Source organism: Amphibalanus amphitrite, unplaced genomic scaffold (assembly GCF_019059575.1).
Source record: "Amphibalanus amphitrite isolate SeventyFive unplaced genomic scaffold, NRLGWU_Aamphi_draft 000006F_arrow, whole genome shotgun sequence".
Lineage (NCBI taxonomy): Eukaryota > Metazoa > Arthropoda > Thecostraca > Balanomorpha > Balanidae > Amphibalanus > Amphibalanus amphitrite.
This window is the reverse complement of record NW_024881502.1, coordinates 1,835,354-1,848,130: the sequence shown is the minus strand read 5'-3', so window position 1 is coordinate 1,848,130 and position 12,777 is coordinate 1,835,354. Positions and strand designations below refer to the sequence as shown.

Genomic DNA, 12,777 nt, shown 5'->3' with positions numbered 1-12,777 from the left:
GTCGGCCGCTATATTCAAACGTCATACACACACGTCATACATATAGATGTACGTCATATCATAGCACCAATCAGAAGCGGGCGGGGACAGGCGTCGCAGGTGAGGAGTGAGGACCATATAAGGGTATTGTAAGTGGGCGAGGGGGCTGGGCAGTAAGTAGGTACAGAGGGAGGTGGAGGACGGGGTAGGAACGAATTTCGTTACAATTTCAAATTTTTTCTTAAAAGAAATATTGAAGCTAGGTGCTCTGTGACACATTGATTTACTGCTGCTGCTGGGAGCTTTAAATTGTCATAGGTATCTATTTTAAAAACTATCCATTTCTTAGCGATTCGGAGCTCTTTTTTTTCGGCGGAGAGTACGTTGGTCAGTTTCTACTGATATCTGTATAGTTTCTACAGCATATGTACGTAGTATGTTATCAAAACTCTCAATAAAATTCGTCAATCTTACTTTGCTAGATCTTACTTTGCTAAGGGGAGTAGTGAGTACCCCTTGCGTGAGTCAGGGGTGACGTCACTCAGGATATGTCTCTGATTAGTTGGCGGAGAGTAACCATGCCTTGCCAGGTTAGATGGAGCGCGGGCGTGCGAGCTTGTAGAAGTGCAGAAGTGTTAAGTGGTTCCTCCAACTGCCTTGTACGGATTACCTTTCAAACCGGTTTCTAACGGTGTACCAAAGTCGAGCCCAATTGGCTCAGTCGTTCTTGAGATGAAGAAGCAACACCCTGCGCGTGCGCACGTTCACTAGCAACCCAAACGTGACACATGGAAATGCATTGCCCGCTGGGTGCTCAACGTTTATTATGCTGCAACAGGACCGGTCGGAGGTCGCTGTGGACCGGTCGGAGGTAACTGTGGACCGGGCGGGGGCGGCGGTGGACCGGTTGGAGGTCGCTGTGGACCGGGCGGGGGCGGCTGTGGACCGATTGGGGGCGGCTGTGGACCGGGCGGAGGTAACTGTGGACCGGTTGGAGGTAACTGTGGACCGGTCAGAGGTCGCTGTGGACCGGTCGGAGGTCGCCGCGGACCCCGGACTGGACTGGACTGGCCGCCCCGACCCGCCGCGGCGCTATGGCCGTGCGCCGCCGCCGCCGGCCGCGCCACTTCTAGCGCGGGCCACTGCGGCGGCGCGGCGGGCGGGGGAGGGGGGGGGAGTCGGCGCCTTATCGTCCGGCGCGCGGCCGACCCGTCAGCAGAGCGGGCCGAATTTATGGCGGCTGCATGGACGACCAGATGCAATGCCATGTCCGTGCCGCAGGCGGCATAACAAGGAGCGGACACAAGGTTTGTTACGCCTAGAAGGAAACAGAACACTACGTCTTAACACGTTGAAAAAGCAATAAGTATTTGCCAAGTTGAAGTTGAAGTTGAATGGTAGTGAGCCGCAGTCGACAAGGTCTATTCAGTGCTCACATCGAGCCGGACTAGGAAATGTTATCAGTTGTGGTGTGAGGAAGCAGGTTCGGCAGCCCTGTGTTGGTCTAGCCCGTTCTTGAACATGTTTGTAGAAGTATTGTTTACAAAAAAATGTGCAAATGCATCAGCGTCAAAATTTTCGGATAAGAAACAAGTTAGCCAATGATAGATTAGACACCTTGAGAATCCATACAATGCTACGCATTGATCTCGGCGCTGCTCCCAGCACGACTACCGTCCCAGCCACGGCCCGTGTCCTGTGGACACCGACTTTGGTCCCTGACTCCCGCCCACCTTCTTCTCAAACCAGAATGATCGAAATCTCGGGCCCTCTCGGGTATCCCAGGTGTCCCAGGAAACCCAGGTGTCCTCTGGGCTCGATGTCGACCACTACGTATTTGCCTTGTACAGGGTTGTGACGCTTCCCTTTCATAAAAATGGCTAGGCCAGTCCAAAACTACAATTATTGGTGGTACTTTTTACCAGCTAAAAACCTCTTCAAATTTCTTGTCGGCCATCACATCTGTTGCCTTGAAGTACAAATATAATACCTTGGTTGTACGTCTTTTTTATATGGCTTTATTATCTAAAGTAAGCAAAGCTGGCATCAAACAAAATAAAAACGCACAGGCTTTCAGTTAATTAACCTGCACCCCGTAGGGCTATCGGCGGACCCTACCGCCCGTAGGGGAGTGGGGCGTTTCGGCCCCCCCCCCTAAGATCTCGGAAAGTTACCAGCCGATTTTCAAAAATCAAACGGCGTTGGATAGCCCCAATGCGTAACTATCTCGTGACCCAGCTTCATTGGCCTCGGCCCAACCGATGACGTCACAGATCGGATTTTTTTTGCTATTATATCCAAAACATTACTTTTACATTTTTGGGGTGAAAATCCAAAAGTTCAAAAATCCGAGCTAGCAGATTTAGGTATATCCCTGTAAATTCCACACCTTTTATAACTTGACCATTTTTCTCTATCTTCAAAGCTGTTGGCCTGACAGCTCTTCCCGCGAAACTTTTTTGTCAAAAATGGCAGAACATGACGTCATTCTGACGTCATTTGCGGCCAACTTATCATAGCCTCTGGACAAATTAATAGTCACAAGTTGTAAAATTGATGCTCAGAGGGTTTCTGAAAGTTTGGTGACGATGTCTGCAGTCGTTGAAGACAGGGCTGCGGAGTCGATGGATTTTAGGGTGACTCCGACTCCGACTCCGACTCCGGCTTCCAAAATCGACTCCGACTCCGACTCCGACTCCGACTCCGGACGGTTCTATTAAAATACATATCATGAAATTGAAGTTCATAATGGAGATGTTTTATCTTGCCTGAAACGATCTCTTGTGCTTTCCAAGGGGTTGCGTTGCAAATTTGCATTAAAAATAACTCGCATAATTAAAAAGCAGGTTCTGGGGAATTCACCGTCTTCTGCTTCCTTCGCTGTAAACGTTCGTCCAAAACAGCAAAATGACCTTTTTACGACAAAATATAATTTCGAGCGCAGTATCGCCAATTAAACAGGTGCAGTGCATGACGCTGAGCCATGCAGCGTTAACTCCGACTCCGGAGTCGGAGTCGGTAGGATTTTGGCGACACCGACTCCGACTCCGACTCCGGGCAGAACTGTCGACTCCGACCGACTCCAACTCCGACTCCGACTCCGACTCCGCAGCCCTGGTTGAGGAGATATTTACGGAAAAGGACAGGGGGCCGCTTCACCCCCCCCCCCCCCCCACCTTTGGGGCGCGGGTTGAAAAAGGTTCTTGATATCATAGTTCTAAGACATTTTTTAGGGAAAAAACAGTTCATTTTTTGGATTTCCTGGAACTTAGGTAGTATGTACAATGTACATACATACATAGTGTCGTGTTTCGTCGCCTACGTATGTACCCCATGCCTCCGCCGTGCCTACCGCCCACTGCACAGTGCAAATGCAGCTATCACATATTGTTGCTGCTTCTGTCAGTTCCATACAGCTCCCAAACCGTACCCCCACTGCTCCATACACCCCCACGCCACCCGAAATCGCTCCCCTACCGGTTCATACAGCTCCCAAACTGATCTTATTCCGCTCCATACAGCTTACGAATTGTTCCGGTGCTGCTCCATAATGCTTCCAGGCTGCTCCGTTCTGCTCCGCACAGGCGTCCGCGCCGCACAGCCACCGGCGCCGGCCGGTGGAATCCATTACAGCTCTCTGGGCACCAATTGGCCGCCGTTATCCGCCAGCAAGTGGAGCCGGCGCGCCAGCAGCGGGTCGTGCCGAGCCGGGCCGCGGGACGGGGTCTGTTCCTCGCGCCAGCAGCCGGTCGGACCGAGCCGGACCGCGGGACGGGGTATGTTCCCCGCGCCAGCAGCCGGTCGGGCCGAGCCGGGCCGCGGGGCCGGGGTCTGTTCCCCGCGCCAGCAGCCGGTCGGGCCGAGCCGGGCCGCGGGGCGGGGTCTGTTCCCCGCGCCAGCAGCCAAGCCGGGCCGCGGGACGGGGTATGTTCCCCGCGCCAGCAGCCGGTCGGGCCGAGCCGGGCCGCGGGGCCGGGGTCTGTTCCCGTCTCCCGGGTCGATGATGTAGCGCCACCGCGGCGGCAGGCGGCCCTGCACTCCTGCGCTCGCTCTCCGATATCCGCCACACGGCGGCGCCGGCACAAATGGAGACGGAAAAACGGTCGTCGCGGGCAGGGATCTCCGTCACGCAAACGAGCCGGCTCACGCGGAGCGGACCCCAGTCCTTCGGAGCCGGCGGCCGGGCCGGAAGGGCCGACAGCGCCGTCTCCGGGGGACGTCCGTCATGACGAGTCAGCCGCCGGCCGACAGCGGCCCGGACCGAGCTCCGCCGGCCGGCAGCGGCCCGGACCGAGCTCCGCTGGCCGGCGCTGGACCGGACCGAGCTCCGCCGGCCGGCGCTGGACCGGGCCGACGGAGCGGCGCCGGAGTCACCGGCAGCGCCTTCCAGCGCGGCCAGCCGTCCCCGCGGGCCGGGTCGGGCGGCGGACCCCTGGCGCCGCGCCCCCGCTGCCGCCGCGGAACCGGCTCGGCTGGGCGCCCCGGCCGGCGCGGCGCCCGCTGAGTGATGGCCCGTGCTGACGCACAGCCTCTGCTCCGAATCGCTCTCGGGAGAGCTCGTTCTGGCGGCGGCACACGTCAATTCTGCATAAACGGAGAGGAGCGTCCGACGGGCCGCGTCGGCTGTCAGCCGCGCAGTTGGCTCAGCGGTGCGTGACACATCGCGCGGATAGTGTGGACAATCGGCATTACGAACGATGTCGTGTATCGGTGGTTCAGTTCATGTATTGCAGGAACACAGACATGTTTACTGCTGGTATTGAATGTAGGTCCCAAAAGGATGCATTAGGTACTTGGCAGGCAGACCATTCAAAACTTGAAAATGCTGCATTTTCAGATCAATTACGTGCTCGTCGATTGATGTTGGAAAAGTTAATGAGCATTCTTATTTCTTTTATGAACTCTTTTGTAATTGTATTTTCATGAAGTTCAGTCAGCCCTCCGTTGTTCGTCCGGGGTTAAGATTAATGATTCATGCCGCTGCAGCTCAACTGAGCCTGTACCGACACCTGTTCGAAATACAAGTGGCCCTTAGCGCCAGTCCGTGGACATCACTGCAGCGGTGTAGGTACACTGGGGTGACTGGGTACTGGTTCCCAGCAATATCCCTGTCCTGGGTCTCGGGCTGGAGACCGGCTCCGCTTGACTCGCTTGGAGCCTGATGGGTGCCCAATGCCCATTCCCATCTTTTACTGTGCTGGGCCTTGACGTTACTGACGCAATGAGCGGGCCGACATGCCCTCTTTCAGTCTCCGCTGTTTATTTGTAGCACTCAAAACATAAACATATTTTTCCTTCGACTTCTTGAAAACAGAGCTTCACAAATATCGCATTTCAAATTCGCACGACAAAAATCTCAACTCAGAGGATGTAGTTGTTCTGCAAAACCAGCTAAACTACTGAGCAATCAAAAGGGTACTTTAGTGTGATCAATCTCGGGTGCGAGGATTGCCGCGAAGATTGCCGCGAGGATTGCCAGCGGCCAGCTCTGCTGTACCCGGTGGGGCTCGGCACTGCACGGCGCGGGCCAGCTCTGCTGTATCCGGTGGGGCTCGGCACTGCACGGCGCGCAGTTGCACACCCACACTGCAGGCCGGCGCGCCGCAGCGCTACGGCGCGCCAGACGCCAGTGGGTAGGTAGACTGTGCCGCACGACCTCCGAGTGTTGCGGCGCAGCCGGCTCAGCTCTGAGCCGCACCCCAGCACAGGGCGGGTAAAACACGGACCGCGCGGACCAGTGCGGTCCGATCAGACTAGTCCCCGTTCACAATTCACATCTGACTGCTCGAGGGACACCCGGACTTCAGCTGACTCTGGACCTGGCCTCTGCCGAATTTCCGGGAAAGCTGCAGCCCAGCGTGCGAAAGAAGCAGCTGTCAGCACACTACTACAAAGGCATATCGTAGCACTGCTGCGTATGAAATGGCCAAGACTTTTTCCTCCTACACAACGCCCCTTATCCAAGCTGGTTAGGTAAGTTTGAGCCACCGCTCGGCTCGGGGTGGGTGCTCGGCGGCGCACTGCGCGGGAGGGGGGGGGGGGAAGCACTGAGCACGGGCCGGTGTCCGCCGGCGGACACCGCAGCGCTGACACGAGCCGGCGACGCTGAGCTCGCTGAGCTGACAGACCACTTGGCATGCGGCAGCCGCGCGGCGCATCGCTGCCCGTCCCAGATAGGACACGGGGTGGCCGGCCGCTCAGCCACGGGAGAGGGCAGTGCAGAACACGGCCGGATGTGCAGCGCTCCCCCAGTGGCCGTGAAAATTACACCACCAGTGCGTACACACTATAATAGTACATTAGCATACTCGAGCTGTGCAGTTCCGGCAGAAATAGTTGCCAGGGTAATGACGTCGGGGTTACTGTTCTCGCAAAGTACCGAGGAAAACTGCAGTTATATAATACCCAAAACCCTCTGATTGACCCACTGTAGAACAGGGCGTTTTGTACCTTAGGTGCCATAAGAAATGAACTACTGTGATGTCTTAAACGCTTTTAAATGCACAACACCAACCTTGTCCATCTTCCCCTGGAGCCGGAGCTGGCGCGGTGGAACGTCATCAGGTGAACAGTACTGCGGGGGGAGGGCAAGCCGATACCCGCGCCCACCCACTGCGCCTGTCATCGACGCCTGCCAGCTGGTCAGTGAGTCGGAGCTGACAGCTGGTCAGTGAGTGGGAGCTGACAGCTGGTCAGTGAGTCGGAGCCGACAGCTGGTCAGTGAGTCGGAGCCGACAGCTGGTCAGTGAGTCGGAGCCGACAGCTGGTCAGTGAGTCGGAGCTGGTCAGTGAGTCGGAGCCGACAGCTGGTCAGTGAGTCGGAGCCGACAGCTGGTCAGTGAGTCGGAGCCGACAGCTGGTCAGTGAGTCGGAGCCGACAACTGGTCAGTGAGTCGGAGCCGACAGCTGGTCAGTGAGTCGGAGCCGACAGCTGGTCAGTGAGTCGGAGCCGACAGCTGGTCAGTGAGTCGGAGCCGACAGCTGGTCAGTGAGTCGGAGCTGGTCAGTGAGTCGGAGCCGACACCCTCCGCTCAGGCGCGCCAGCTGTCCGTCCAGCGCGACACGTCCAACTTGGCGCCTGGCTGGCAATACGGACTGAGTTACTGCCGCTCTCGGCGGCACTAGCAGCGCGCCGACCATCGATTTGGCCGGGACCACCGCCACCGGCCGACTGGACTCACCTGGCCAGGAGCGGACCACAGACCACGGACCACGGACCACGGACCACGGACCACGGACCACAGACCAAAGGACCACGGACCACGGGCCACGGACCACAGACCACGGACGACGGGCCGACCGACCACGGACCACAGACTGACGGACGGAGACGGAGAGACGGACCGAGACGGACCGAGACGGACTGACGGACCGAGACGGACCGACGGATCGACGGACTGACCGACAGAGACGGACTGAGACGGACAGAGACGGACTGAGACGGACCAGAGACGGAGAGACGGAGAGACGGACCGAGACGGACTGACGGACAGAGACGGACCGAGACGGACGGGAGACGGACCGAGACGGACTGACGGACCGACGGACCGACGGACCGACACGGACTGACCGACGGTGTATAGACACCAGCGTCCGCGGCACTGACCAGTCAGCTGATGATGTAGGAAGGCGTAGCTAATCTCTTAATACTGATCTCAGCGCACACCTGCTAAAAACGGCACGCCCCAGCAGCGCCGCCTGTCAGCGGCCGCCTGTCAGCCCCAGCAGCGCCCCGCACCCCCCCTCCCCACGCCCCAGCAGCGCCCCAGCCTTAGCAGCGCCGCCTGTCAGCGGCCACCTGTCAGCCCCAGCAGCGCCGCCTGTCAGCGGCCACCTGTCAGCCCCAGCAGCGCCGCCCCAGCAGCCCCCAGCCCCAGCAGCGCCGCCCCAGCAGCCCCAGCCCCAGCAGCGCCGCCCCAGCAGCCCCAGCCCCAGCAGCGCCGCCCCAGCAGCCCCAGCCCCAGCAGCGCCGCCCCAGCAGCCCCAGCCCCAGCAGCGCCGCCCCAGCAGCCCCAGCCCCAGCAGCGCCGCCCCAGCAGCCCCAGCCCCAGCAGCGCCGCCTGTCAGCGGCCACCCACAGACACGGCCGTGCTCGCAACAAGCCGACATGCAGTGCAAGATTTCCAACAGTTCTTATATTAATGCTATACATTCACAACACGTTTCGGTCATGTGACTGAGCTGACTTGCAACACTTTTTAATGGTGCTTTCCATCACTTTCGGGAGAGAGGGTGAGAGAGAGAGAGAAAAAAGAGAGAGAGCGAGAGAGAGAGAGCGAGAGAGAGAGAGAGAGAGAGAGAAAAAAAAGAAAAAATGACACCTTTCTTGTCGAGGCCTTTTTCAATTTATAATCGATGAGGTTATAGAGTACAAAACAAAGCACCTGTTCCGCCTGAGCGCGGCCTTACGCCACTGACGTGTGGCCGTCGAGCCGTTATCCATTGAAATAATGTTTTTTATACAGAACAGAATAAACAGGCATTGATTGAAAAAGGATTTTAGGATCAAGGACCTCACTGCATGTCTCAGCAAAATTTATGTTCATATATTATATACGCTTCATGTGATTTCGAACTCCATCTGAAACACAACCAAGATCAGTAGAGTGAGATGCAAACTCCACTTTGCCAGATTGATACATTACGGGTGATTATGCACAATACATATTAGCTCATCTCTGAGGTGGCTTCTCGGCATTGTCGGCGATACTCTATCATATTAATTACTCATTAAAATAAGGTATCACATAATCACCAAAACTATCCAACCCTGCCTGATAAGAGTAACTTCCCTACCGGATAATCTATGACAGAGACTACAGAATCCCTCCCTCCTGCTCAAAGGGAGGCAGCTGCTTTATACTGGAGTGGATGTCGGCCTTTCATATCTGGCTGGCCATTGTGTCCGGTGGGCGGCCGAGGTTTTACGGGCGCGTCCAGGTCCACTGAGGCCGGCCCGGCTATTCGGCACCGATAGCCGGCCCGGGTCGGCGGGGAGGGGTCCGCGGGGAGGGACCCAACGGCTCCCGGCCACAATCAGACGGCTCTGTTCCGACCGCAGCCGGGGGCCCCACAATCAGACGGCTCTGTTCCGACCGCAGCCGGTACGGCTCTGTTCCGACCGCAGCCGGAGGCCGGCGGGGAGGGGTCCACACGGCTCTGTTCCGACCGCAGCCGGTACGGCTCTGTTCCGACCGCAGCCGGTACGGCTCTGTTCCGACCGCAGCCGGTACGACTCTGTTCCGACCGCAGCCGGTACGGCTCTGGTCCGACCGCAGCCGGTACGGCTCTGTTCCGACCGCAGCCGGTACGGCTCTGGTCCGACCGCAGCCGGTACGGCTCTGTTCCGACCGCAGCCGGTACGGCTCTGGTCCGACCGCAGCCGGTACGACTCTGTTCCGACCGCAGCCGGTACGGCTCTGTTCCGACCGCAGCCGGGGGCCCCACAATCAGACGGCTCTGTTCCGACCGCAGCCGGTACGGCTCTGTTCCGACCGCAGCCGGAGGCCGGCGGGGAGGGGTCCACACGGCTCTGTTCCGACCGCAGCCGGTACGGCTCTGTTCCGACCGCAGCCGGTACGGCTCTGTTCCGACCGCAGCCGGGGGCCCCACAATCAGACGGCTCTGTTCCGACCGCAGCCGGTACGGCTCTGTTCCGACCGCAGCCGGAGGCCGGCGGGGAGGGGTCCACACGGCTCTGTTCCGACCGCAGCCGGTACGGCTCTGTTCCGACCGCAGCCGGAGGCCGGCGGGGAGGGGTCCACACGGCTCTGTTCCGACCGCAGCCGGTACGGCTCTGTTCCGACCGCAGCCGGTACGGCTCTGTTCCGACCGCAGCCGGAGGCCGGCGGGGAGGGGTCCACACGGCTCTGTTCCGACCGCAGCCGGTACGGCTCTGTTCCGACCGCAGCCGGTACGGCTCTGTTCCGACCGCAGCCGGCGGCCGGCGGCGCGGCCGAGAATCCACCGCCGGCACCATACCGACGGCTACATGGGGCCAATGTGAGGCCCCGCAGAGCCGCCATGCAGCACGAGCCGTGGGTGCTCTGCTGGAGGATCGGCTTCGGTTGCTGTGACGGTGCAGATACATACAGCAGCCAGCCCGGCAGCCAGGCCACATGAGTGGGCCAATGGGCCTGGCCTGGAATGGGCCGCTTCACTTCTGTCGACTGGACGCTGTGCAAAGTGTAAGTAAACGCCAACGAGACGAGTCCTTTCCAGAACAAGCTAACCGGCAGGCTGACACACCGTCATGATGTGTTGGTCCATGGTTTGCTGCCAAATTGAGCTAATTATATAATTCAAACCTCTTTGTAGAATTCCACAGGGCCGCGTCAATGAACTACACTCAGCGGAGGCCGGCGCCATCTCCGTGGTGCGGACCGGGACCGTCTGATGGACCGGGACCGCGTGGTCCGGGGACCAGGGCCGTGGTGATGATGCTGCGCGGCGACGTGGTGGCGCGTCGGCCACCGGCGACCGGCCCCCGAGGAGGCGGTCCGGGTCCCGTTTGGTTTCCCCGGGCGCTCTCCACGCCCGGGGCGGGGGGGAGGGGGGGGGGGGGCTCCCCCACACCGTCCACCTCCAGAAGGCGGGACCCATCCAGACGGCCCTCCTTCTCCCCCCCCCCTCCGAACTTACCCGGGAGTTATTAACGTCAATACGCGTGTTTACCACCACGGCTGGCTCACGCCATGCTCGTACACAAGTTTGAATGTGTCGTGCCGACGCAAACAGGCTGTCGAAACTTGTGAAACTTAAATATCAGTGGGGTGGCAACGTCATTTCCAACTATATTGCAATGCAGTTTCTCAAAGCCCAGGATTCTTCTCATCCAGCATGACTTCAGAGCTTTCGTTGCAAACCTCACTCGACGTCAGAAGCAGTCGGGCCGATGTTGCGTGGTGCAAATAGTGTTGAGCAAACAAGCGTGCTGTCGAGTGGCGCCCGCATCGCCTGCGGACCCGCCCGCCACCGCCACCTGAACGAGCCGCCGCGGGCCGGCCGGCAGCGGAGCGGAGGTCGGGGCCGGGAGGTCGGGGTCGGGGCCGGGAGGTGGAGGCCGGGGCCCGGGAGGTGGAGGCTGGGTCGGGGTTGGGGCCCGGCAGGCAGAGGTTGGGGCGGGGCCGGGGCCCGGGAGGCAGAGGTCGGGTCGGGGCCCGGGAGGTGGAGGTTGGGTCGAGGTCGGGGCCCCGGAGGTACAGGTCGGGGCCGGGAGGTGGAGGCTGGGTCGGGGCCCGCCGGCGGAGGCCGGGCAGACGGAGCGGCACTCACCGACCACGCTCAGGTAGACGGGGTACGAGACCGGCGGCGACGAGCTCACTTGGCACGCGTACATGCCGGCGTCGCGGTGCTGCACGAACTTGATCTGCAGCGTCCACAGGCGGCTGGCGGGCGAGTGCAGCGCCCGGAAGCGCTGGTCGTTGGTGAATGTGAACTCGCCGACGGTGAGCAGGTGGATGTCGCGGTGGCGCACCCAGCTGACGGTGCGGTTGCCCAGCGCGCGGACCGTGCAGCTCAGGTAGGCGGTACGGCCCAGCAGCGCCGTCACGTTTCGGATCTGAGGCCGGTCGAACCATGGCCGGCCGCCGGCGGGGGCCACCGGCGGGTCCACCCCCAGCCGCGCCAGCCCTGCGCGCAGAGGGACAGGGGGCGGGTCACACTCGGCGGATCCACCCCCAGCCGCGCCAGCCCTGCGCGCAGAGGGACAGGGGGCGGGTCACACTCGACGGACAGCGGCCCACCCCTGCAGCGCAGCCTCGCCATCCCTGCGAGCAGAGGGACAGGGGGCGAGTCACACTCCGCGGACAGCGGCCCACCCCTGCAGCGCAGCCCCGCCATCTCTGCGCGCAGAGGGACGGGGAGCGGGTCACACTCGGCGGACAGCGGCCCACCCCTGAGCCGCAGCCCCGCCAGCCCTGCGCGCAGAGGGACAGGGGGCGGGTTACACTCGGCAGTTGACTGTGAGAAGGGGAACCGGTAGAGCTATGGAGCATAACGGAATGTCTATAAATATAATACACCAGACACGTATGGGAGGCACTTCCATTGACATCGAGAAGCATTTGCCCAAAACGAGGACACACTCTGAGCCATTTTCTGAATTATGAGGGCCGAGAGGTCTAAAAATACCGACAGACAGGTATCTGGAAAAGCGCGCTTTGTTCCGCCATCGTCATCGGTCCACGACGACATGACAGAACATAGGTACGTATATACATTGTGCATACTAGTGCATTGGTGTCCGGTGTCTACGCGCATATGACTGCAGTGTTCCCCCGTGACGCTGCTCCCATGTTTGGAGCACCACTCCATGTCTGTCGTCTATTCTGCGGCACTGGAGTGCACTTCTCTGGACGTCGTGTCCCAGAGGAGCCCTCGGGCCGGGTCACAGGTCGGCGACACAGCAGTGCGTCCCAGCTGTTAACCAGAAGCAACGCGTGCTGTTGTGGTCGTCCGCGCTGCAGGCCTCATTGGGTCGCCATAGCCGGACTCTGCCTACGGCGAGAGGTGGGGTTCGGGACGGTTCGGTGGCCGATACAGGAGAGCCGCGGACGGCTGGCGACCGACCGCCACCAGGCAGCCAAACGACATCGGCGGACGGTGGAGAGCGGGTCCGCGGCCACCACTCAGCGGACGGTGGAGAGCGGGTCCGCTGCCACCACTCAGCGGCGCTCTACAGGATCCGACCAGACTGCCACCGGGCCGCCACCGGACCGCCACCGGACCGTGGCCGAAAAAGCTTATGTTACGTAGCATAGGAGTTTCATCGAACTTGGAGAACTCGCTTCTTGAATT

General features: G+C 60.0%; 1 protein-coding gene across 1 annotated transcript in view; it reads right to left on the bottom strand.

Annotated features, from left to right (window-relative positions):
* Positions 1–12,777, bottom strand: part of LOC122377949 (lachesin-like) — an 84,069-nt gene that overhangs the window by 22,770 nt on the left and 48,522 nt on the right. The window contains exon 3 of the mRNA XM_043358591.1: positions 11,254–11,610. Within this exon, the coding sequence (XP_043214526.1) occupies positions 11,254–11,610 (357 nt within the window). The remainder of the gene's footprint in view (positions 1–11,253; positions 11,611–12,777) is intronic.